General features: G+C 36.2%; 1 protein-coding gene across 1 annotated transcript in view; it reads left to right on the top strand.

Annotated features, from left to right (window-relative positions):
- NEK10 (NIMA related kinase 10) overlaps window positions 1–27,566 on the top strand; it is an 87,731-nt gene that overhangs the window by 49,127 nt on the left and 11,038 nt on the right. The window contains 5 exon segments of the mRNA XM_064388254.1: window positions 4,047–4,117; window positions 9,014–9,227; window positions 19,471–19,662; window positions 19,720–19,804; window positions 26,964–27,012. Of these exon segments, the coding sequence (XP_064244324.1) occupies window positions 4,047–4,117; window positions 9,014–9,227; window positions 19,471–19,662; window positions 19,720–19,804; window positions 26,964–27,012 (611 nt within the window).

The raw sequence follows: 27,566 nt of genomic DNA, 5'->3' as shown, positions 1-27,566 counted from the left end.
CCTCAGCACTGGCAGATGATTCGTTGTTTAGCCTTTCATTGTAACCACCACATTCTCCGGGAGTCAGTCTTGAAGGATGACTGCTCTTTTCATGTATTCCTAACTGTCCAGTTGAAACTAAGTCTCATTTAAAAGTGCTCCTCCTACCACAGGATGCCCTGTGCCAGTGTGTTCCTTTTGGAAGCACCAGTGACCACTGCACCAAGATAAGTCATGAGTGGCTCTTTGAAGTTCTGTGCAGCTTGGGAAATCTTCACTGGTTTTGTCCCATGTAAAGTCAGCCCGAAAGTATTGATAATATTCTTTAGAAGCTTCAGAGGCTCTAGAAAATTAATGCTGTTTTGAAAACATCATTCCCTCATCTCCTCTTTTCTTCCCTCTCAAAATTTAGGATTTCTTTTTTAATTTTGGCACTTCTGTCCACTAATAACTAATGTGGACATGAGCTAATCTAGTGAGGATAGTCATCTTTCATATAACTGTGTGTTAGTGCAAATGTAGCAAACTTAGATACAGTCTATTTAAATTTCTGTTTAAAGTGTTCTTACAAAAAAAAAAAGGTAAAATAACATCAGTAAGCAAAATTATAAATGAAAGCTCGATGGCAAAACTATCTCCAAGGCCATGTAGAGGTTGTTTGTTTAACTGTGTTAATGTGTTTGATGTTTTAGAAGTAGCACTGTACTGACAAGATTTGGTTATTATTGTTTTTTTTTAAACTCCTAATAATAAATGTGGTGTAGTATGGGAAGCCACTTCTGTATTTAAAATAACTGATTAATTGGTTTAATTAAATTAATTAAAATTAACTAATTTAACTACAATTAAATAAAAAGGAATTCAGAAGGAAAAACAACTATTTAGATTAAGCAGTGGCTCATTTTGAGGCCATGGTCTTAGAAGATTCTATTATTAAGAATAAAAGCAGTGCTAGTATGTTGACCTTTCTAAGAAACAATTATAAAATTGTCTGTTAAAGAATGCTGAGTATTTGGATGGTTATTCTGTGGATATAGTTCTGTCTTTAATTTAAAAGAATTTAGTCTTGCATTTCTTATGGACATTTGTTTAGTGAAGGACTCTCTTACATTTAACATAATGATGCTGGAGTAAGCTTTTTCAGCTTGAATATGTAAGCTGGAAATCACCAGTGATTTGCAAACTTAGATGAAAAGTAGAAATATTATCTTGAATATGTTAGCTGCAAGAATTAAATGCTGCCACTTCTAGTAGCTGTGGCTAATAGCATCACTACTGCTGCTTAGTGGCAGTAAGCTCAGCCCTTGGAGAAATGGAAATTAAAATCTTTCCTATTTCTTAGGGGCTCCCCCTTGCTGTATTCTGTTTTGAATGCATTTTATGATGTAGACGTTTGTTTGTTAAAATTTAATTAGCATTACTGTCTGGCTTCAGTCAATTGAGTTGTCTTCAGCTAAAAGATAAAGGATGAGTACTGCCTTTATAAATAATAATAAAAAAGTCATACTAATGCTACAGCCTTAAATTTTGAGTGTTTTTGAGTAAGACTGGTTCCACATATTCCTTCTGGTCTTGACCAGACAATGACAGTTTATACACAGTTGTCATCTGAATTAAGCAAACCATATGTACTCCCACCACCCTCCTGTTTGGGGGTGGCAGTGTACAGGAACAAGAATGGGGTGCTTTCTCTGCTTGGCATCCCTACCACTGTGGATCCAAAACATGCAAATTGACTGCAGAACTGTTTTGCTAGTCAACAACTACTGTACCCCACCCACATTTCTAACTAGCAGATGGTGAGGCAAGCCTGTAGAACATGGTGATGGATTTTACTACATCACTTGAAAAGTAAATAAATAATATTTGAAGATTCTATTTAAAAATCTAACTTACAGATCTAATTAGCTACAAAAGCATAGCATCATATAAGTAGGGGATTTATATTCTCTGTAAAACTTTCATGGTCACATTAAATAAACATTGCTTCAGTAATTTAAAGTACTTCTTAAGCAGGAGAATATTTTTTAAGGTATTGGTCATCCTGATGTTCTCAATATCTGAGATTTCTGACTAAGACATTTGTTCGGAAAAGAAGATCAAATACTATACTGCTACAAGTCCTTTTGATTAAAAAAAAGAGGGATTACATAAGCATTTAGAACAAGAAATGTTTCAGCATGAATAGACAGAACAAATGACTTCATTAACTTTCAGCTACTGTGCATTTGTGTGAAACCATGCTAAAACTATAACCCTGTCAGAACTCTATTCTTTCTATGATTTCCAAATCATCATATGATTTTTCCAAGTCACCAGCTGGTGGGCTGCTGTTTGCTCTGGACATTAGGCAAGATTTTTCCCTGGAAAAATCTTCAGGATTCAGGATGCTGTAGGCCATGTCATGGTTGCCTCTGTTTCTCTCTGAATTGTATTCAGCTTATTCTTTTTGTGGCTGCTACACAGCTTTTAGCATAGTTACATAAATTTGTCTTGACTCATCTCAGTTTGGTATTTTAATATAGTTTAGTAATGTAAAATAATAATTTTGAACTTGATCTCTCTGTGGATGAAAATAATCCTTAGAACAAAAAACAAAAAATTCAACTCAGATCTTTTTTCTGATTAGGAGCATTCTTAGAACTTGAATAAGATAGAGTCTTTGTCTTATCGAGCTCACCATCTGTATAAGTTGCAGTATTAATGTTTGCTCTAGTAGACACTTTTAATACACAAAAAGGAAATTTCCACAAAGTCATCTAATGAATTAGTGGCACAGAAATTGTGATTACAGAAATACTGTTATGTCCTAAAACAATATTTATTACCCACTTTGTAATTATGTAACAGCAGCAGCAAGATTCAAATAAAATTGCTTATTAGGTTTGACCCAAGAATCTGTATCTTGCTTGATAATTTTATCAGAAGAGTGTGACCTGTCAGTCTCTCTCACTTCCCTGCACTGTGACCTCTCTTCTGACTTTCTATTGTTAAGTTCACATAATCGATCTTATCTTTTGTCTAGGGACCTCATCCCATATATTTTCAAAATCTGCTTTTTGTATATAGCAGCAGGATATCCTCTAGCATCATTAATTGAATTTACACAGTACCTCTGAGCATCAAAATAAGGCATTTTACCAAAGATGTCAGTACTATAATTATGAAGAAAAAGTGGCTCCAAATTCTAAGCTGAAGCAAAAAGGTAAACTGGGTGGTTTTCAAGTTGATTTTACAGATGAAAGAAGTCAAGTATTTTTGAAAAACAAAAATCAAACTTTCTGTGCTATGGTCTTTACTTACTGCTAAGATTTGAACTCCAACATCAGAATACACCTACTAGTATAAATTGTTATCATCCAGGTTCATGAAAAGCACTGAGGAAATTAAACAAAGGAAATAAATGCTGTTTTGTACTTCATCAAAACTGAAGTTGCTGCCTTCTTCCATTTTCTTTAAATGTATCTTTACAATTTTTTTTGTGATATCATTTAGCTGCTTGCTGAGTGCCCATGTTGCATCCTCACAAGGAATGCATTACAGTAGTTTTAAGAAGATGAAAATGATATGAGTCAAGTTCATTTACTTGCATTAATAGCAAAACTATATTCATTGTCATTCAAAATACAGGAGTTGTATTCACATCTTTCTGATATCTGAATTACGAGATGAGGTGCCATACTTATTGGTTGTCTAATCTGTTTTATTGAAATGCCATAATTGTAAGCCATTTCTAAATGCTTTGATTGATTTGTGTCCAGTAAGTCCAAAGACAGTGTGAGTGAAAAGGACAAGTGAACAAAATATAAACCCATAGTGTTGTGAGAAGAAGTGTAGCAAAAGTTGAAAATCTATTCATTGTACTTCCCCTTAAAGAATTTGGCTGGTGAATGACACATGCAACCTTTTGAGTGTAATTATGTTGTAATTAAGTTGTTCTGCAAGTTAGAGCTGAGGATGTAAGGCTCGTGAGATAGTTTCAAGGGACAACACTTATTATATTGGAAGCTGATATAAATACTGAAGTATTTATCTTCAACAAACTGAAGATTCTTTTTATTTTTCAGATAGTAGGGGCTATGTATGAACCTGTGCCAGAAGGACTGTACTCTGAAAAAGTCTCATTTACCATTAAGAGGTAATTACTCATTTTATTTCGATATCCTGCTGTAAAGACGTTTTTGTTTTGTATGCTTCCAGCAGAGATAATGTGACAGTTTACAGACTTTAGCAACTGCCAGTATTTGTCTCTGAATAGGAAATATCTTTGGATTTAAAGAAAAACAGAGCTATCTCCTTACACCAATAATAACATATACAACATAGCTGCACACATGCAACTGGAAAACTCATACCAGTCTAGTCAGGGCATTCACTTAGCCAGTATAGACTTTATAATTCAGTACTAAAATTTACATTTAACAATATCAGTGCTGTACTTAATTCCCTACACATCATTTTTTCCCCAGTAAAAATCCAGAATTTGAGTAATTTTCAAATGCAGATTGTGGTCAAGGAAATAACCCCATTAGAATATGTTATTTATAGATCATTGTATGAGCATGTTCATAGTTTTTTCTGTAATTTGACTGATATAAATATGTTTTTCCCTACCTTATAATTCTGTTAGTGCAGCAGCAGAGCTAACAAAGTAATGGAGGAAATGATTAGCCTGTACTTGCTACACTCACTCACAAATTTCTTAGCTATGTTTATGTATCTTCCTGGAGATAATGTAATGTGTAAGGCAAAGTATAGAGTGAATTAGAGATTTAGTTAGCTCCCTTGATTTTTCCATTTTAGAAAAAAAACCCACTTAGTACAAAAATGCTTATACTTTCTCATTCAGACATTCACTTCTGTCTCTAAAAAGCACATTACAGAAAAGGTTTGTGTAAGGTTATAAACTAAAGTTTTTATAGTATGTTTTAGTGTACAGAAAGGTTTCTGTTACTTAAAGACCTTGCGGATAAAGGGCAACAATGGAGCGTACAGGAGCTAATAGAACTAACATTCAAATTTAAGAGGGTCTAAAATTAATTTTAATGAAAGTATTAAAATCTTTACATTTAAAGTGGTTTTTTTTGTTACTGTTAATTTTTTGGGGGCTATTGTTTTTAATAAAATATTTTACTATGGGTTAAATCTTAAATGGTTTGTTATGTTTAGGTTTTTGCTTATGCTTTGTGAACTATATAGAAAGAATAAAAAACATTAAAGAAAAGCAGTAATAATGAGATTTTAGTTATATAGATGAGGAAACATTAACAGAAAAGATGTTATTTTCAAATTAATAAAACAGAAAACATTTCAAAGGTGAATGTTGTAAGTAAAAAGATAATTTCTTGATAATGATTTGAAGAAATATTGAAAGCTTCTTGTTACAACTGTAAATTTTTATTTAGTGTTATCATTGCTTTCTTTAGTATTGTTATTAAAATACAGTTTTATTGCTTTAAGCTACTAAAGGAATTTCTGGAATCATAGCCATCAAATTCCTTCAGAGTTGAACAACAACCTACTTGGTGTTTAGTCATAAATAATTTCTAGATGCATGGGAAATGGATATAGGACTTATTAAAAATCTCTTCTAGCTCCCATTGGTCTTGGAACTTTTGCCCAGTTTCAGTGAATTAAAATAAAAATATCAAAAAGAAACCCCAACCCAAAGTATTTTTTAAGGGTGAAAACTTGCACCTCTTTAAAAGAAATACAAAATTTAAAGTAAAAATAATTTTTAAATTTATGAAAATTTGTGAAATTAATCAACACATTTAAGCAAATTTAAACAAAAATATTAAAATCAAGAAGTTCAAGTATTGTAAAACATTTTCAAAAGTGCTACTTTGCATGTCAGTTGTGTTTTACTTAGAAAGAACTGCTTTAGAAATCATAAGTCATTCTATGGCATTTTCTTTGAAGGAGAGTGTTGGGAATGTTTGTGTTAGCAGGTCAATGGTACTGTGCAAGGAAATCATAGTAAATTACCAGATTCATTGGAGTTAACAACAGATTTAAGAAATTTTTTTGTACATGGAGGACTGTCCCTAGCAGCTTTCCCGCATACAAAATATTTTGGGGGTTTAAAAATAGAACTAATAATATATTATTAACATTACTAAACAACTACCTAGGGTGCCTTTAACATAGACCTGTTAAAGTATTTTAGATTGGAAGGGACCCCTGGAAGAGTCTAGTCCATCCTGCTCAATGCAGATACAATTACATATGGTTGCTCACTGCTCAGGGTTTTGTCTATGTCAGTTTTGCATTGAAGGATGGAGATTCCACAATTTCTCTGGGCCCTCTGTAGTGTTTGTCTGCCTTTGTGATTAAAAGTAATAGTAATAATAATAATTTTTGGATCAATCCTGACTTCCCTGTGGTGTAACTTACGTCTCTTGCCTCTTGCTCTAACACTTTGCACCCCTGAGAAGGATCTGGCCATGCCTTCCCATTATGCAGGTAGCAATCAGATCTGAGAATAGGTGGTTCAGGTCCCTCTGACAACTGGCCTGCCCATGTATCCCTGCAACTAATTCATTGTTCACAAACCTTCGAAGAATGCACTCTCTCCCATGATCTATATCATTTAATAAAGACATTAAATAGTACTGACCCAACATCAGTCCTTGGAGCATGATACTTCCAGCCACTTCCAGCTGGACTTTGTACTTCTGATGGCATCTCTTTGAGCCAGGAGGTTCAGCCAATTATCTTCCTGCCTTATAGTCGTTTGGATAGTGTGGGATATCATGTCAAACAGAAATCTTGCTAAAATAAGGGTACCTCCAGCATTTATTTCTCTTTCCTTGTCCTCAGACAGTAACCTCATCATGGACACTGATCAGCCTAGTCAGGTATAACAGCTGTTTGGTTAATCCATCCTCACTGTTCCCAGTCACCTTCTTATTTTTGTGCTTGAAAATTACTTCCAGAGGAAATTGCTCTATTATTTTCCCAGAGACTGAGGTGAAGCTGACTGGCTACCAGCTCCCTGAATCTTCCCTCTTGCTTTTCTTGAAATGTGTATGATATTCAACCTTTATCAATTTCCAGGAACCTCTGTTTGATCCTTTTAGACATGACAGATAGTGGTATTGACCAATCAAACCAGCACCCTCAGACTCTTCTCATTTGGTCCCATGGGCTTGTCTTCGTCCAATTGGCTTAAATGCTTTTTCACTGTATTTTCTGCTATATGGAAATGCCTCATGCTAATAGATTCTACAGGTAGGCTCAGAGATCTGAAACCCTTATAGTCAAAATTTCTCAATTGAAACAGAAGCAAAAGAGGGACCAAGTATCCCAAACTTTTCCACGTCGTTTGTCACGAGGTTGCTTAGTGGGTCCACATTTTCCATAGTCTGTCTTTTGCTGGCCATTCCTCTTCCTTCCCCATCCATGCTAGTTTCAACTTTTTCGGCTTCAGCTGAAATTTGGCTTTCCTAACTCTGCCCTTTGGGCAATAACTGTATTTTTCCTGTGTAGTGCACCCCTGATTCTCACATGCAGAATTGGGCTGTTCTGGTGCTTTGAGATGTCCCTGAAGATTAGCTTGCTTTCCCAACTTTTCCCTTTACCTTCCATGGCGGTCTTCTGTGAGATTCCACCAGGAAGATCCCTGTACATGCAGAATTCTGCTCTCCTGAAGTCCTGTGTTGTAACCATACAATCTCACTCTCTCACTTCTCTCAGGAATTCCACAATCTCTGATGGTTGCTGTAAGATCGAGAGACTGCCATTGGTCTTCACATCCCTGCCTCTTTCTTCCTTGTCTGAGAGTGACAGTTCTGGAAGAGTGCCTTTCAGCTCCATCAAGAAATTGTCATCAGCAGATTTCAGAAACCTCCTGATTGCTGCACTCAGCCATATTATCCCATCAGCAGATATCAAAGTGTCTGGAATCATGAAGCTTCTTCCATCTGTCCAGCAAAGCCTTCATTGACTTTCTTTCTGGTTTGGTGTGGTCTATAGCAGGCATCTACCACAATGTCACCCATGTTGGTCTGCTCCTCTGATCCTCACTGATAAACTTTTGACTACACATTGTCGGGTGTTGGACTGCAGCCTGATTTAAGCCTTTTATCCTCAGTGATAGAATTCAGAACACCCCCTCTGTTCCCTGCCCTCCACTCTTAACCCCAGTGCACTGTGGTCACTTTCAGTGTGTTCAGAGTTGGCAATAATAATGTTGTTTGTGCCCACGTGAACAACAGGATGCTCACATGAGGAGCAAGAAGTAATGGGTCAGGATGAGTCTCAGTAGTACCTCCACAATGTCCTGAATCCAAGCAACAGCCATCACATCCATCAAATTAATGAAGTAGATAAATATCTCTGTTCCCTCAGCCTCAAATGACTGTCAGCTACTGCATCTTATTTGTGAACACTTGGTGCAGACTCACCTGGCTCTGATGTGTCCTCTGTTGGGCCTTGTTCTTCCTCACCTGTTCCTAGGTTTCTATACGTCTTCTGCAATTATTCCTCTGTAGTAGGAGGAAAAGCTTTCCTTCTCTTGGCAGAAGTCACAAGTCTTCAGCCTACCTCCTCTTGAGAGCCTTCTTCCACTGCTCCTTTGATAGCAAACTTTAGATATTCCTTTTCCTTTGCATTGTTTCAAGAGTGTTGTCTCTGTGGAGATTCTGGCAGTCTCCTGTAAATAAATCCTCCTGATAGGATGTGCCTCTCCTTCATAGGTGCTTTGTCCAGTGGTGTGGTGCCTTGGCCAGAGCACAGTCCCCACAAGGCTGACTCCATCTCCCCCATCCTAGGAGAAGGCTCCAGGCACTCCTTAGTGTGGCTGGGGGTGCACAGGCACAGTTCCCAGTAGCAGTTTTCTTTGGGTCAGTGTCAAGGATAATTGTGCCAGCTGATGCTGGAGGCTGTGCTGTGGCAACACCAAAGCTGCCCAGCATCAAAGTGTACCAGGCAGGATGAGGGGGCAGTGCTGGCTGGCATAACTCCATAAATACCAGGGCAGGAATTCAATGGTGGAAAAGAAACAAGTAAATAGAGAATGTTCTTCCTGTAGCTGCTAGACTCCTGATGCAGAGGCACATCCAGACACAGTGGAAGTGAGCTCACTTCTGCCTGATGTAATGATGAAATATCTGGATGTTTTATCCACCTCTCATCTCATGCTGGAGAAGAAACTGGATTGGGAGAGGAGATGAACCCAGTAGTACTTCATGGAGGCTAACTGAAATGCAGTAACATATTGCCATCAACATTCCATTTTATCACAAGTAAGTACATGCATTAGGATTTATTTTTTGTTATTGTTGTTTTCCATATCTGAGAAAATAAGGTGCAGGAAAGCAGAAAATGAATCAAAATTAAAAGACCCATCCTCCTGTAACATTTTTCCATGCAGGCTTTTAAATTTATTTACAACAAGGTAATCATTAATTTTTTGGAAATTATTATGCGGGAAAAATGACAGTATCTTAAAACCCAATGTCATTCTATGTTGGAAAATGGCATTGTTATGGAGGTTCTTACAGTTTTGATAATATTTGATAACATTTAATTATTAGGGCACACTTGTGAGTGGTTTGTGAATAGAAGAATGTACGCTTGATTAGGGTGGAACAAGTTGATAATCTTATGTATGATTCAAAAACAATGACACATAGAAAATGGAACCTACAAGAATAAAATTTTTAATTACAGATTGCAAAATACAGACCAGTGATGCTGATAAGGTATTTGTCATGTTTTCTAACTCTCTGATACAGTTCTGCAGAAATACTTACAGTTCTTCCATTTGCTGCAGGCTGTATTTTAAGCATCCTTCATGAAGAACATCAGTAGTTTACATATCATATATGATCTCAGAGAATTTATTTAAAAATACATGGGCAATGTTTTTGTGTAGCAAAACTGCCCTTTGAAAATTGATATGATAATTCCAATAAAAAGTTATAATTTACACAGCCACTCTTGTCTGTTCAGATATTGCATCTCTTGGATTCCTTTTATCAGGGCTTAGTAGCTTGTACAAAGAACCTCTGCATAGGAAAAAGGTTTTCTAGAATATCTGGCCCCAAACATCCTAGTCTTCACCTTCCAAAAACAAGTAACTTGTATCAATAGTTAATATTTTTCCTGGAGTTTTTTGACCTATCAGTCTAAGGTCATTATTTATATTACACCATTTTTTTCCAGTAAAAAGAATGCCAAAACCTACCAGCAAACTGTAACAAATCACTGCCTTTTAAAATGTAAGAGGTATTGGTTTGAAAGAAAGATAACAGAGTAGGATTTGTAACTTAAAACACTATAAGCAACTTTTCCCATGTGTTTTTAATTTAAATTTTCTTAACCTAAAGATTTGGAAGCTTGTTGTATGCCATTATCTTTTGTATCTTGGTCATTCTCCTGCACAACTGTGATGAAATTTGCAAAAAAATGTGCTATAGATTTAAAGGTGCTAGATTTGGGATTTTGATGGAGTCATTGTGTCTTTGAGAAAAGAATGTCCTACCCAAATATTTGTGAGATATGATAGAATGGATAGTTTTACACAGAAGTTAGAATACTTGTATATGTGTTTTGTATAAATACTTGGAAAATACACCTATCTACAAAACTGCCTGTGTATTTTAGGCAATAATGGCTAGTTTTGTCAAGGAGGAAACACTGCAATTCTAGTTCCAATTGATATTTTATTATGAAATTAAACGAGCAAGAGATTCTGACAAAGATCCGGAACACTGAAGAAGTGGAGGAGAATATGGCTTAGTAATGAGACCTAATTTTGCAAATTGTTGTAAATAAGAATAAATCAGGCTAGGTTCTTTCAAATTTCAGTGGCATGTTTCAGGCCCTAGAAACAGAAGTAGCCATGTTGTTTCTTTCTTCCTGGTACTTAGGAAAACTTTATAAAGTTGAAGGATTTCTAATAAAGAGAATAATTATTCCTGAAAAGTTTGCTTTTGAAAAAAAAAAAAAAAAGCAATGTTCTGACTAAAAGTGCTTGGACGAATTTTAAGCAGCTGCTCCTGAAATGAAAGCTCTGTGAGATGTAGACAGCCTAATTCGTCTTTGTCAAGGCCCCAGCAAGTCCACACCAAGTAATTTGTCATTTTTCCATGGTGTCAGAGAATTTGGTGTTTCTGCCATGTAGTTCAATGTTTTGTTGAAGCCAGCTAGCTTATATACTTTCTCTGCTGAAATGTACTTGTGGCCTCCTTTTTCATCCCAGTTGTGTTCTCTTGTGAATGTTTCTGAAATAAGGACTGTACTCTCTGTCCTTGTATATGGAACTGAAGAACAGAGATCCTTTGGAGCCAGAGTGGAATTTGTTTTATAAGTAGTTTAAAACTATATCTTGGTAGCTGGTAAATTGGCAGTTGGAAGGCATGTCAGTGGAGATGAAGTACAGTTAGTTACCTTGTGTGGTAAGTATAGCATACAAACCATGCTTGAAAATAATCCCAGTAAAAGAATCATCATCAGATCCCCACACAAATTCTTATGTTTCCTAGTTTTCCACAGAAACTTTTTATGTTAGAACATAAACAGATACAGGAGTGGCAAGTGTTTGATAGAGTTTGTGTGTTCAGTTCAGAAAGGTTAAGGTTGCTGACATAATACATGCTACAGAAGACCCAAACTAATTAAGAATAATGGCAATGATTCTTTCTTATTAACATTAATAATTCATGTTGCACCTTTCATTTCAAGGTGATCAATATTATATTTTCATCCTCTGGGTTGGAAGAGGTGTAAAGTCACCAAACAAACCGGTAGCAAATTTGAATTTTCTGTGTTCCAAGGCAAGTCTCAAAAGAGTAGTTGATCTAACGAATGAATTGTCTTTCTAATATTTTCCTTTGAAGAGATGCATGTATCGCCAAACAATAATTTGATTGCTTTTTGAAGTATATAGATTTGAAAAATGTATTTTGTCTGTTTAGAAAGCAGTGAAAATAAGTCACTTTTGTTACTTGTGTTTCATGGGCATCATCCATTATTGTTTCATTTACTGTAGATATCCTAAAAGGTTTTAACCTTTTCTCTCATTGCCACATTTTTAATGTAAAATATTCATATGCCTAAAACAATATAGAATGATGAATATTCTGTTCAGTCCTGTCATTTGAATGTGGTAGAGGAAAGTGTAAGTTTTATAACTGGAGTCCATCAGCTAGAAATATATTACAATATATGAGCCATTTGTACCTTTTACTACTCTGAGAATATATTAAAAATGGGCACACATGGTAGATTACCTGGATGGTCAGAACAACTTCCATTTCTCAGTTTCTGTAGTTCTGATCTGTGCATAAGGCACATATATTCTGTCACATTCTTTCTCTATGCCTCTCTGTGTTCTTTGGGAATTTAAGCTTATTTTCATTTTTGTATCAAAGATGTCCCTAGAATACCCATTTCATTTTAAAATTAATATGTGCAAATCCATGTATTCAGATCAATTCACAGTTACTCAGAGCAATGGGGATGATGATGCTTAGATAACGGGAAAAAAAGGTCCAGCATTTTTTTTCTGATCTATGGAGTGTCTCCCCATTCCATGTTAGCTTGGGCTAATAGGGAGTCAGAATTCATTAACAATGCTTGGTCTGAGCTAGTTCATTTAGATTGCCCTTAGCTGAGTGCTTTATCCTAGTGTTCAAATCCATGAGAATGCCCATTAGCAAGGCTGCTCTCTGCATTTTCCTGTTTTCACACTTGAAGTGGTCTTTCCCTAACCCAGCATGCTGGAGAGCATGGCATATAGACCACAGCAAGGCATCTTCCATCTAGATAGGATTTTTAGCTGCAGGTGAACACTGGCCCTCTCATGTCTGTAGGTATCAAGGTGCTGTGCTACTGAACAAGGTTGCTGCTGCTAGAAAACAAACTCTGATTATTCCTCTTGCAGGCAGCTTGGCTACAGCCTATGCTAGGAATGTCTGCCTATCTCTCCTGCAGAGGCTGTTCAACTATTTGTTGGCTGAAAAGAGTAAACAGAGCAGTGTAGTTGTTTTCAAAATGCAAATGACTAAACTTAAACTAAAGAACCTGACCAAACCTGAAATACCTGATGCAGTGTCCTGACCTTTATCTGTGACCTAAACTTTCATGGTCCACATCTAGATGATTATGAGTTGATTGTATTTTGTATTTTTGAGGATCATAGCTATGTGAAGTACCAAGAAACACAACATAATTTAACTGTTTTTTCACCCAGTCATTTCCCCCATGTCCAAATTCAGTTCTGCTCTGCTGGCAATTGTTGTGCTAATAATTGTGTTAGTTTCTAAGCATCACCACATGCATTACAAAGTAGTACTCAATTAGCAATTCGATTTGAATTAATCAAGTTTTTTATGTCAGAAAAAGACATAAAGATTGGATTAATGTTCATTTTAATTTCCTTTGTGTTTAGAAATAGGTTTTGTGCCATTCAGTGCTTAAAAGATTTCCTTTCTTAAAACCATGTGTGTGCAGCAGTAGTTTTGGTATTGGTTAAAACAATGAGTATGCTTGGATTTAAAACACTTAGCATACAACAGGTTATTAATATTTCAGAAATATAGTCAATATAGAATATTAATTTAAAAAATCACTAAAATTTGTTAAATTTTTATAAAATAAAAATGTGGATGATCATGACTGTGCGCTGCTGCATACATATCCCTTTTGAAATGAGTGAGGACTCAGGAATGTCATGAAGACTTAGCATTCCACAAATTGTTTTCTTATTCTTCTACCTTTCAGTCCATTGTGACACCATTATTTTCTGCTATTTATGTAGCAGGTACTAGAATTTATGTCTAAATTTTAAAAATGGTGTGACAAATAGAAAAGATCCTTTTTACATTTATACTATTTAAGTTTGGAGAATAAAGTGACAATACAATAACTCTTTTGAAGGTATAATTTTTTTAAGAGTTGCTAAATGTTTAATTTGTTAGTGCATCAAAGCTTCTTAATAGAATTGCAGAATGTAAGGGAAGAAGAGTTGTCAAAGACCATCTTGTCCATTTCCAAGCCTTAGAGTTACCTGCCACTCCTGACAGGTATTTGACCAGTGAGTCTTAAAAATGTCATGTTATAGAAACAGTTTGGAAACAGCGGAAATGCAAAAACTGTCTTTGCAGTCAGCAATCATATGTCTGATTGAGTCTTTTTTTTTCCCATATGAAGATAACATCTGCGTTTAGTCTGATGCTTGCAGAAAATTTTGGTCTCTGCTTGAAAGGGTTTATACTTCATGTATATCTGGTTTCCAGGAGACATTAGATTGATGTATGCCTGTGCATGTATGGGATATGTATGGTGCTTAAAATTTTCACACCCAATCTTAAATGTCATATAAGGGCTCTGATAGCACTGAGTCCATAATATTCCCAAAAGCTGTCTGCTGTGCGCATTCAAACCTGTTGCACAATGAAATATGAACACATATTTCTCTCTATAGGATCCCAGATAGATGCAATAGTTAAACACTTAATTACTGAAAATTTCCTCCCCACAGTGGAAATATGTAAAAGGTATGTATGGTTTTTCTTAAATTTTATTTAAGCTGAATAATAAAAAATGTGGAAAGAGAGAAGGAAAGAAATGAGGATCAGAGGTCTACAGAACATGATTTAAGAAGTAGTGATTTAATGTGCAGTGTTCAAAATTGGACCTAATTACTCCAACTTAGAATCTTCTTGGTACCAAGCAGAAAGAATATGCAAATTCTCAGAATGATTATTTTTTTTATATATCCCAGTATGATGTCTACCTTTTCCATACAGCATGGTATTGCCAGAACATCATATTCTGTTTCTGATCCAACAAAATCCACATGTCTTTTGCTGCAGAGCTTCTGTCTCCGGTCCTTATCTAGTCTGTGCAGTTGTATGGTTGTTTCTTCTTGCTCACAGAACTTTGCATTTTCCCTACTTAAACTTCATCACTTCTTTTAGTTTGTCCAGTTTCTGAAAACTTTCTTTGACACCAGCTGTCACTTTCATTGACACATTCTGTGTATGATGTATATGCTGCAATATGATGTATGATGTGAATCTATCGCAGTCCGGGCACCTTTAATAGGCGCTTTGTGTGTCCATTATGCAGATTATCACTGTAATTCAGTGACAGCATTGAGTGCTTTTGGAACAAGGTCAAAAAGGAGCCTGATAAATTGTGCTTGCTACCCGTTTTCAGTTTAGCAAACACTCAAAGCAGTTACCAAGTTGAGTAGTTTTTGTGGTCAATTATTCAGCCAACTGATCGTGATTTTGTCTAGCTCACACTTCCTAGATTTCTTCTAGGACCTCATGAAAAACATTGTCAAAAACCTTGCTAAAACCCACATACGTAACATTTACTTCTTGTTCCTAATGCACAGGAGCTGTTACCATCTTACTGCAAAAGATATATTGATTTAGCCTGTCTTTTTCCCTGCCAATTTCATGTTATATATTACTTTTTTTTATTGGTAGTTTACCAGTGGAAATAGGTTGTAGTTTGGTGTTTTGTTTTTTTTTTAATAGAAATTCAATTGACTAGCATAATGCTGTAATTGTAAATGTCTCTTATAAAGAAGATAATTTAAATGCATTTTGCAAATGCTGCTAGAGAGTTCTATATTTCATGAAGACAGAAAAGTTAATTCTTTTGGACAGCAGTATAACAAAACAGAGCTAAATAAAAGTTCAGTATCTTTATTTTATTTCAACCTACTTTTTTTTTTTCTCTAACAACTTTTAGATTCCCTTTGGAAGACAAAACCAACAATTCAGGTTTCACTTTTCCAAAAACAAAGTATATCTAGATTTTACAGTGTTGGTAGTTACCAATGAAGAGACAGACAGTGCAAGTATACAGGATCTGAATGAAGACAGGTTTTCTTCATGGCTGGGATACAAATTTCCAGAGATGCTTTCGCTCGGTAATAACACTAGATGAATGCTGGAAAAAAATGTTAATTGGTTCATCATTTGAACATTTTTTTGTGGGGGACTTTTACCCTTAGCTTTCCTTTCTAACTGTACTTTTTGTATATGAAGGCAGAATTTGTTTCAACAATTAATCTGATGAATGGGAAAACTGAGGCACTAGTTATAAGAAGAATGTGGAAATAAACTGTATCAACTGATGGAGCCTCCAGAGAGATTGGTAAAATACTCGACTCTGGAATCAATTGTATGTGTGAGCACAGTTCAAATGAATAAATATTAACCTAATTCCTTTTTCAATGTTTGGAATATTTTGAATATTCCAGTTTCATAGACAGATAAGCATCTGTCTTTCTTCTTATCTGAAAGAAGTCTCTCTGAGACTTCAAGGCATAGGAAAATAATAATTTCAATGTGTTGGAGTACACTTTTCTCCGTGAACTTACAAAAAAATAATGTTCTTTATAAACATATATCCTTATGTAGGTCATTTTGGTGCCTCTGCTATCGTGAGCAAAAGTGACATTGAACTTGCATCCCATCCTTTTCTAGTCAGGGTACTTTTGCTCTTCTAAATCAGCCAGTGTCCTACTAAAAAAGAGAGAAAGCAGCACATAATCTCACTTTTTAAAATTATTAGGTATTTTCTAGGTGGAGTAAGGTATGTCACAGCAAATTTATTTATTATTCTCAGATTAGTAAGAAAATACTATAGTTTTCTATATTCAAGTGCTATGTAAATGGGCCAGAATTTTTTTCTAGACAGGTTATAGCTTTACAGTTTAGATAACTACTTTAACTAGGATATGTTCCACTGATATTTTAAGAGTTTCTGTAGTAGGTCTGTCCATTATTTTCAGGCTGAGGTCTATGCAATTCCATTCAGAGATTCCAAACAGGTTTCCTTTCTTAATGGACAGCGAGATCTGGCACCAGTTGGTATCAGCTGTATTTTTCCTCTTTTTGCCCCCCACTCAGCTCTGCCTGATTTACAAGTTATTGTTAACAATGGGTCTTTTGAGCTTGAGGTTCAATACTGAAAATGTTGAAAGGAGATTTAAGTTTGAAATGTCCGTGCAGTTTGACCCTTCTCTGTCTTTGCTTTGATTCCTTTGATGTGGAGCAGGTGAACTGGTTCTCTTCAGTAACTGCACTGACTGTTCAGGGCACAAGAAGTGTGTCCATGTGTGCCAGAACTGGAGTGCTCTCTTCAAGTCAGTTTGAGAGTCATCATTTGTGGTTTTCATGCTGTGCTACACTGCAGTCACTGCTATTGTGGCATTTTGGACATAACCTCAGCCCAGTTCTGAAGTATAAAATGACCTTTTCCCACCTGAATTTAAAGAGAAAACCTTAACGAGCCATCTCTTGGTTATAGATTTAGGACTAGAGCAAAGGATAGGGAGGTAGTTGAAGCAGATCATTATGTAGGCAGTGGTATGTATATCAATGCTCAGGGATGCAGTGAAGTTTCTGAGGAGAAAGTTTCTAGTGCATTCACTCTGCTGTGTCCTAATAAAGTCAAAATACTTCATGGGAAAAACTTTAAAAAAATGTTGTCTTACATACAGAACAATTTGTCTTATGCAGACTTGGTATATATGGAATATATAGAATATGGAGAATACTTATAGAATATAAGTATTTAGGAATGTATAATCTTCTGAAATTAATATTAAAGATACTAATTTATTTAATCTGATATATTTGTATAATTTCTGTCCTCCTTTGTCATGCTTTACTTTGACAAGATGGAGTAAAAAGAAACATGAATTTATTTACACACAACAGAAATAACAGAAATAATATGTGAAGATTTGGAGCAATAGGAGAGCATAAAAAGTCTTCCTTTAAAATATGTTGCATTAAAATAGAAGCAATAGCAGGGACTAGGAATTTCTATTCATTCCAGTAAAACTATAAACATTGACAGCAGCAGGGGCAGAATTTTATATGCATCAAATAACAAACAAGATGCGGCACTTAAATGTTTCAAGAAAATAATTTGTATTCTGTGTTTTGATTTTTGTAGCTCTGCTTTGATAATGCCAGTAGCATTTGGTCATTTCAGCCTCTGTGTCTCTCTGGCATCACATCTGTATCGGTTTGGCACAGCCTGGTTTTAGGTAGCAGGGGGGCCACAAAGATGGATCCTTTGGGAAACTGCTGGAAGCTTTCATCATGTCTAGCAGAGCCAATGGCCGTGAAGATGGACATGATGCTGGCCAAAGCTGGGCCACTGAGAGAGGCTGGTAACTCTGTGATGACATATTTAAAAAGAAAATCAAAACAAAGTTATGGGTTTTGTTCCTAGTCAGAGAAGAGGAGGAGGTGAGAACACATAAGGGGAATAGCATGTGGACACCAAGGTCCTGGAGAAGGAGGGGAGGAGGTGCTCCAGGTGCCTGAGCCAAAATTCCTCTGCAGGCCCTGATGATGACCATGGTGAAGCAGCTATGCCCCTGCAGCCCATGGGGATCCATGGGGGATGCAGAGATCCACCCACAGCCTATGGGGGAGTGGGTGGATACCTGGAAGAGGCTGTGATCCAGTGGAAGACCTGGTGGAGAGAGAGGAGCCTTGCTTCTAGGCTGAGCAGCCTGTCCTTGGAGAGCTGCACCCCATGGAAGGAGAAACCTGTGTCACAGCAGTGTTGGGGGGCTCTCTGCCCATGGGAGGAACTCAGGTTGCAGCAGGTGTGGTTTGGCTGCTGCTCATGAGAGTGGGCCCATGCTGGAGAAGTTCACAGAGCCCTATCTCCAGTGGGAGGAACACCAGGGAAAGGACACCTCCCGGAGCAGCAGAAGACAATTTCAGTGATGAACTGACCAAAACTCCCACACCCTGTCTCCCTGCTCTGTCGGTGGGAAGGAGGAGGGGGCTGGGGGGAAATGATGTTTTAAGGGCTTATTTTACTTCTCATTATCCTCCTCTGATCCTGTTAGTAATAAACTTCACTTTACACCTAAAGTTGGGCCTGATTTGCCCTTGAAATATTTCTCCCAGTCCTTATCTCACTCATGAAGCCTTCGTTAACTTTTTTTTCCCTTGCTCCTCCTTTGCCCAGCTGTGACAGGGGAGGGTGGGCGAGCAACTCTTGTGGGTGCCTGGCACTGGGGCAGTGTCAAACCGCAACATCATTTCAAGTTCACTTCAAACTTTACTACCATCTTGACTGTTACACAGGTTCTATTTATCCAGAACTGGGCTGCTCTTTGTTATCGAAGATGGAAAAGAGCAAATCTACCAGTGCTTGTCCCTGGCAACCTACTACATTTGTCCAGTCTGTTATTTTTCTTTTGTTCAGTGTTTGCTTCTGCTCTGTCATTTGTTTTGTTTTTCTTACTTTCAGTGCTTGTTATGAAAAGGCTGCCATCAAGAAGAAAGAAATTATTTAGTTTAAGAGTTTGAAAGTCTTGCTCTAAAGTTAGAATCAGTAACTGAACGAGGTACTGTGCAGTCCTGCACTAACAGCTAAGTCTAGTTTTATGTGTGTATGCACAAGTGACACTTCAGTTTTTGGATTTTCTAGTAAATGTTGGAAAAGGACAATATCTAACATTGCCCTTTTGTTCTTTCTTGTCAGAAAAATGATGAGAAGTTGAGTCTGAATTTTAGCAGCAGTGGAGCAGCCAGTTGCAAAAGTGAATTTTCAGAAAATACTGACCTTCCAGGGGACAGTTGTCAGTCTGCACATGGAAAATATGAGGAAAGAACATATGAAGCAATCCTGGTAGAGGATGGAGAAAGGTAGACATTAGCAAAAGAAGCATCAGGTGCTCTCATGTGTTCAGAGGTGAGTTAGAAGCTTCTTTGTTTTCATTTGTATATGCAGGTATTTTCTCTGAATGACAATGAGATAGACACAGTGGACAATTCAACCAGCTCCAGTTCAAGTAATTTGGAAGAGTCAGCTATTGGTAAGATTCTTTAAGAATGAACTGTACACAACTTTCTGACAGTAAAGCAGTTTTTTAGTCCAATATATGAGGGTATTTCATTATTTGTCCGAAGTTCACAGTCTGTTGTTACCTAAGAAAACCACTGTGCCTCTGTGACAGCCATGTCCAGTTTCATACACTTGGTACCACCAGGACTTTGTGTAGCTTGTCCCCATATTTTGCAGTAGCAACTATGAACACTGGAATGTTATTTGGCTTCTTGAGCAAGAAGGTGGTTTTTAATTGAAACATAAGATGACTAATATTGATAAGAAACAGATGGAAGAGTGTGAAGAAGAAAGTTGAAAGAGGCAAGCTTTAGCTGTCTGGAAGAATTGACTGAATGGAACTGAAGGAATGTGCAGATTTTAATTAGGACAGAATTATGTGACAAAACACAGCATTAATTCTGCTTATAGTTATTTATGGTAATCAAATTGGAAAACACCAGCTGTGTTGGGTGTTATCTTAAGTAACACTTTTTTGGGATTATATTTCAATTTGAAAATTTTAATAAAATCAACTCAAAAAACCCTAGCACTAAGCACTATGAGTTTACTTGCTAGATTGTGAGCTACCATGACCTATCTATTAAATGCAATGGGATTCTGATTAGTGAAATCAAAGTGCATTTTATACTAGAAAAAAAAAAAAGAGATGGGTGTTAGAGTTAAGCAAAATTGAAGATTTACATTAATAAAATATGGGGATGATTTAGATATACTTTTAAAAGGTAAATGGAATGTAGTTTTATGAAGATTAGAAAACATTATTGCTGCAAATGTCCCAGGCTTCAAAAAACCTAGAATAATGTTATTTGTTTGCAATCCTCTTTGGTAGCTAGATTTTATTTCATATTTTGGCCCAGGTACTGAAGAGCTCTTTTGAAGTAGTCTGATGACCTCTTTTTCCTGAAGCCATTAGTGCAAGGCAAATAATGACTTGGTAATTCTGCTTAAAATCCATTAAAATGATTTGCTAATTGTAACTGGATAGCCTGCCGTTCTGAAGGCTGGAGGACCTGTGGCTAGCCAACCCTGAGATTATTGTCAAAGTTTTCTTAAAAAATAATAATTTTAGCAAGCACTTTTTAAATGGCCACTTTATTGTGCCAAGAGAGTAAGAGGAGAAGGGTGCAGGATAGAGAGAAGCCTTGAATAACTGTGGGAAGGGGCTGCATAGAATGAAGCCCTTGAGAAAAAGCAGCTTCCAGGGACAAAGTTCTGTTCTGTGTTCATACTGAAGAATAACACATTGTGTGTCTCATAGGAACGTAATTCTTTGTCAGCTAGTTCACCATTGTGCACAGCAATTTGAAGCCTTTCTGTATTTTGTAACACACCACACCCAAAGCATTAGTGGTAATGATTTCCTTGTAGTTAATTTTTCTTTGTTAAGATTTCAACATTAATAAAATATAAGATTTTCCTAATATTTGAATATTACCGTGCCATATTGCCATAGTTTTAATTAAATGCTTTATGTGGAAAGATCCCATCAGTTCTTATCAGTCCCAGTAGCTTTAGTTAGCATTTCTAGAAGTCATCCATTTTTCTCCTTGCATAGAGTCTAATTATTATATAGATACTTCAGGATTGCTTTTTTCAGGAAAATACTCTGTAGTCTTACATTCTTTCATCAGCTGTAGTTTCTACTTCATGTTGAAGTCAGTGTTATAGATCAGTTGTAATTAATGCTGGAAAATGTTCCTACTTTTCAGGGGTAAAGAAAAGAGAACTTAAAAAAATTATAAATTCAGGATAATTGGGTATTGCTTGAGAAATGTTCTATTCATCAATAGTAAGTGGCTAACAGAGTTTGAATTATCAGCCATGGTTTGTCAAGCATGTCAGCATTACGGGGAAAATGTGGCCAACTTTGGTCTAGGTAAACTGGAAATTACTAACATGAAGATGAGAGTTTTAGTTTCAGATATATTGATGAGGGTCGTGAAAGGATTTGTCTAATCGTGCTGTTATCACACCATTCTCAGAGAAAACGTGATCACTCTAATTTGAAACTAGGGTGGTATTTTGCAAAAAGGTGTGATATGCTGAGCTGTTCAGTAGCACAGAAGCTGGTATGGATTTGTCAGTGTAATAGGGGGAAGCTTTTTTTATAGTCCCATATTGTCATAATATTTTTAATGACTTTGCATAGTCAGTGTTTTTCAATTATGCTTTAAAAAAGGATTATTCTTCTTAGTATAGAATTTATAGACAATGTATTTCTACAAGACCAGCTCCTTCAACAAGATTGCCAAGTGCAGGGTGTATAGATTCTGAAATAGTTGCTCCTGGTACTTGAAATGATTAATCCTACAGGAACAAGATTCTGCACATTTCAGAAGCATAGAGGCAGCAGTGACAGATGCATTTTTCTTTTTCTGAAGTAATTATAATTTCAAATTATGAAGATTGACAGAGGATACGGACATACTGAATCAAAAAGCTGTGAAGAATGATGGGATGGTAACAGTTTATTAGTTGCACTTTTTTTCTTAGTTTAAAATTACAAGGTTCCCAACTTTACCTTAGCTTAGTCATGTTAAAGGGTTTTTACTTGCATTTGGTTTACAGTGTAACTATACCTTGACTTCTGTTGGTAAAACCAAACAGCAGGAATAGATGTGATATGTCTACTAGACTACTATGGTAGTCTAGTAGAGCTGGTGTGTCAGCTGGGTGAGAGTGGAAAAATTTACTTTTTGTCCGGGAATGCTCTTTTAGACAATAGTTTTTGTTTCCCTTAATCATGTTCATTTTCATCACAACCAGGACAGTGTCCTAAATACATTGAAAGACAATTCTGTGTAAAAACCTGCTATTAGAAAATGCTGGTCTAAGACTTTATGTACTCCTAACCTTCCTCCCAATATAGAGGTAGCATGCAATAGATTCTTTTCAGAATTGCTCAGCCTTTTCAAGAGATTAGGAAGTCTCAAAACACAGTCCTGTTGTGCAGCTGTATCTTGTTTAAAAGTTTTTCTCTTACCTCATAATTTCATTTATGCTTCCACTATTTGGAGGATTCTCTGCACTTGTATATCTTGTGACCAATAGGCAAAGACACTGACATTCAGGATTCCTTTCCACTAATAGTAGTCAAAGTTACCGTGTAATGAAGACACCACAGATGTGCCTGAACGATATGCTAGTGATGTACCTCTAAAAGGGTCTCCTATAACTTTCTTTGAGAAATGCAACTGGTTTACACAGTGACAGGACTTGAGTCTTGTGCAGGTAATGCTCATATCCAGTTGAATAATTGGGGATTTCTAGAACTAGGATACTCTCAAAATAGGAACTCGGTGTTTTATGTAGCAAGTGATTTGGCTCATCACTTAGGTAATGAGTTTAGGTCATCACTTAACTCCAAATTTAACTACTTTTGAGGATAACGAGAAACACATTATGAAATAAGCCCCCATTCTATAATGTCATTTGTTTTCTGGAGCCTGTAATTTGGGCTATATTGCAGACAGCTACCTTATCTCTTGAAAGTTCTGTGGTTATAGAGATGAGGTTTTTTGTTTGTTTGTTTGTTTAATTCAGACCAGTTGTATTTGATGAATTTGGTGACTTGAAAAGACATTTCTTCTTTAGATAAAATGACTAGATGGTTTGGTAAGTTTTTGGAATAAGATTGTCTGATGTCTGCTATATGTGGTTTTCAGATTGTGAGGAGAAAGTTCAGGGAATTTCTTGAAAATTATTACTGTACCAAGAAACCTAGAATTTGCACAATGGGCTGTCTGTGAAGAACTTCGGTGGCCTTGGTGTTTTCTAGCCTTGCTTTTCTTGATTTGTGTGAGATGCAGATTTCTCTTGAGACCTCAGGCTAATGGGATTGTGTTGAAGACATCAGCCAAGACCTGGTTTTCCTATATGATGCCTGAGTTAAGTGTGAAGTATGTTTATGTTAACTTCTGTTGGTGCACATGGAATCACTGCTAGCAAGAAAAAAATGTAGTTTTTTGCTCTGCGAAACAGCTTAATTAACCTGGTTGAGATTGTCCATTCCAGTGTATAGTGATTTGAAGGGCAGCTTACCAAGAGTATTTCGAATAAATAAAGGTAATTTCACCCTACTCCTGAAAAGATCGTTGAGCTGTCATTCAAAAAACCACTCTGCTTCCATTTCATTCAAGGAGATGTACTGAAGTTCTCTGTTAATGCAAAATCTTAATTCCATTTTCCTGCCGGTCTGATCAAACTTGGAAAGGTTTTCAGAGGCTTTGTTTTTTTAAATACCCTTGATGTGAAAATTAAAGCCAAAGCAAAAGTTACTATCTTCTCAGGTTTTTCTGATCTCATATCATGTTACCAGCTCCTTCCTTGCAATTGCCTGTTTAGGTGCCTGCAAGAGCAGTACACTAAACTTCATATTAAATGTAATTGTATGACTTTTACTGATGTTGATGCATGTTAAGAAGTTAAAGTCTTAGAAGTTGCTCTAATTACATCAGCTGCTAAAGACCAAAGTAGCCATCAGAGAAATTATTTATGCCTCATTTGATACTTTTTAAAATGTCCTTAGGGAATCTGCATAGAGCTATTCAGAACAGGGAGGCTGATGAGAATTAAAAGCTTTGGCTTTTGCATGTCTTTCACATTGTAACAAGAGTGGGCACAAAACAAGAAAGAGATGGAGGCTTTGTATTTAATTTTCCTTGAGATTGTCTTGAGCTGAAAAATGCCCTCTTATGGCATTTGAACAGAACATATTGCCCTGCTCTTCCTATCCATGTCAAAGGAGTAGCCATGGTAAAAGGAAATATGGGCCAGGAAACCCTGAGCTGAACATCAGGACACACTATGTGCCCCATGACTTATGTGAGTTAACTTGCCTGCACATCTGTGCTGTTTCTTACTCCCTGACTGGCTTTGTATGATCAGCATAACTCATACACAGAAGAATAGGGATTATGAATAAAGTCATTAATGTTCCTTGAATGTGTGGGTACACTCGTGAGTGTGTTTGTTACAATGATTTTTACGTGTTTGAGTCTCCTTGTGTTTAGTTATTAAGTAAATTATTTTCCTGTGTTCTCATAGTGAGTAACATAATGAGATTCCTCTCTCAGGTCTGGCTGCTCAGTGGGTCTCTAGCATAATAATAAGCAATAAATACAGGCCTGAAGGGTGTTTGCTGTTGTTTAGTGATGTTCATCATCTTTGGTGTTTTGTTTTTTAGCATTAATAAGTATTTTCCTAAATTTAGCATATGAATCAGAAAATATTGCATCTCTGCTGTGTACTGTCAGTGGTGAGACAGACTCTTTGGTGTGAAATATCATGCACTTGTAAATACACTCATAAGATGGCAGATTAGCAAGTCAAATGTGGTGAGTCATCAAACTGATCAAACAAATTTGGATACGAACCCTTTACTGATAAGAGACCATTTATTTGAAACAGCCAAAGGGTGAAATATTTCAAACCAATTTTGTATAGAAATACTTGAAAAGGGGGGTTGTTTTTTATAAAATTATAGCAAACATCTGTGTTCAGTTTTAGCTTTCTAGCCAAGTGGTTTTAATTACAGATTTTCTTGCATACATTCACACAATATATTATGGTATTTGTTGTGACAGAGTGTCTGAGGTTGCAACTCAAAATCCTTACCCCAAGCAACATGACTCACATTCACTCAGAGCTTCTACTTTTGTATTTGTGTTATTGTGTCTACATCCTAAGCAGGTAAATAGCTGTTCTTTGAATAGGCACAATAATATTTTTCATTTCCTTCACTTTCTAGGCCATGGGCAGTCTCTTTTTCTATTTTTCTGTCTCATTAACAAAGTTAATTGAAGAACTTTTGCCTCTATGAGGGCCTAGTTTATTTGCTCTTATGTAGTTTATCTACTCTTATCAAATAGTCTTTTGTGCTAGCTACTAGAGAATTGTGGTGTCTGTTTTGCTAAGCAAAGTATCAGCAAAGATTAAAATGTTGTTTCTTTCTGTTTCATTCTCTCTCTGTCTCTGTGTCTCCTTTTAAGGGAAATGGATTTGGCCTAAAGATGTATAATTTCTTTTGGTTTTAAAGTGAATTCAGTTTGACAGATGAAAGCCTCCTTCAGATTTTTTTTTTAAATTTAGAGGATCTCAGAAAAGTAGGAAAAATATTTCGGAGTCCAACACAAAAGTATGTTTAAACATGAAAAGACCTAAGACTCTGAAAAATATGTTTGCTCTACAGTTGTTCAAGAACTAATATTACTGCTGTAACAAGACCAACAATGGAAAAACTAGTTTAAGTTTGACATAAATTTTTTTTCTTATCTGCTCTTTCAGTGATTACGTGCCTCTGTTCTTGTTTAGTGATAATGTTTATGATGTTACTAGTGTGGGAAAAAGATCTTATGTAGACAAAGATGCAGACCTTGTATTAAAATACATTAATTGTATGTAAAAATGATAAGAATATCCTAATCTTGCTACTCAGACTTTCAGTTAGAATTATCTTTTCATTAAACATACACTCAATGAAAATGAGATACCAGGGTGGTCTCAAATTACCATCCAAATTACCATCAAAAGAATGGTTTTACAGGAATGATTTAAGACAAATGCTTAAGACTAATATTTGCTTTAAGACAATGCTTTCCAAGCGCATGAATAATAGATGTCATCAAACATTAGCTTTCCTTCTACACATTTTTAGCAGTATGCAATAAATGATTTCAGTGTTTACATTGTTTTATTGCTGATTAGATGTTGGCCCAATAACTGGTCATACTTCTGTCTTCAAGGTCTTGGCTTCAGTAGGATTATTTAAGAAGAAATGCATGCGTTATTGCATATAGATAGCCACCTAATGGAATGGTGGCAGTAAATATCTAGTGAACCTCTAAGAACATGGGCAAATATTCCATCTCTTTATCCAAACTAGAGACAATGTTGTGGCTATAGTGCTAGCAGTAACTGTAACAATTTAATGCATATCCAGGTACATATTCTGTGGACATCTAGTCAGCCTATGTTGTTACTTTCTGTAACAATTTTCTGACATAATTTATTAAGATACTCTGTCAAGCTGAGATTTTTGTTATGATGCGAGCAAATTTTTGATACATCAAACAGCAACTTGATAGTCAAGTGGGGGTTTGGAGTTTGTTTAATGCTGTTTGTTTCAGGTATAATTAAACAAAGTTTTAGTGCTTCTGAAAGACAGCCTCAGATAAGGTAGGTGTAATTTATGATTTAAATGTACTTGATCATTGCTGCTATCAATTCCAGTTGGTTGTTTCAAAGTGGAACAGTTCCTCAAGTTCCTTGTGAAACACATCCTTGGCTATCTTTACGGCTTCTTTTTACCTCAGCCTAGGACACTAATTCTGCTTGAGGATATTGTTAGAGGGTGTTTGCACACAAAAGCTTTACATGAAAAATAATTTTAACAATGGACCTTGCTACTGAAAACTAAACTGGCATCAGCTGATTATCCAAATTCTGGTTTTATATTTTTAAACAGATTTTTTTCCATAGGAAATGGTGCTTGTGTATTTGATAGTTTAGAGTATGTTGTAGTAGTGCAGAGTAGTATCTTGTCCCTTTGAACTCCTCTGGTCTTTCATAAACACCCATTTCTTGCATTTTGGAGGCCTCATTTCTTCAAAAAGGAAACAAACAGAAGCAGAATATGTCATACCACCCCTCTTCTAAAGATCTTCCTTTTTCTTCTGTTTCTTCAGTAATGCATCAAACACATTCTTAACCATTATTTTTTCCGATCACTT

The sequence above is a fragment of the Passer domesticus genome, chromosome 1 (genome assembly GCF_036417665.1).
Source record: "Passer domesticus isolate bPasDom1 chromosome 1, bPasDom1.hap1, whole genome shotgun sequence".
Taxonomy (NCBI): domain Eukaryota; kingdom Metazoa; phylum Chordata; class Aves; order Passeriformes; family Passeridae; genus Passer; species Passer domesticus.
This window is presented reverse-complemented; position numbering and strand designations above follow the sequence as displayed.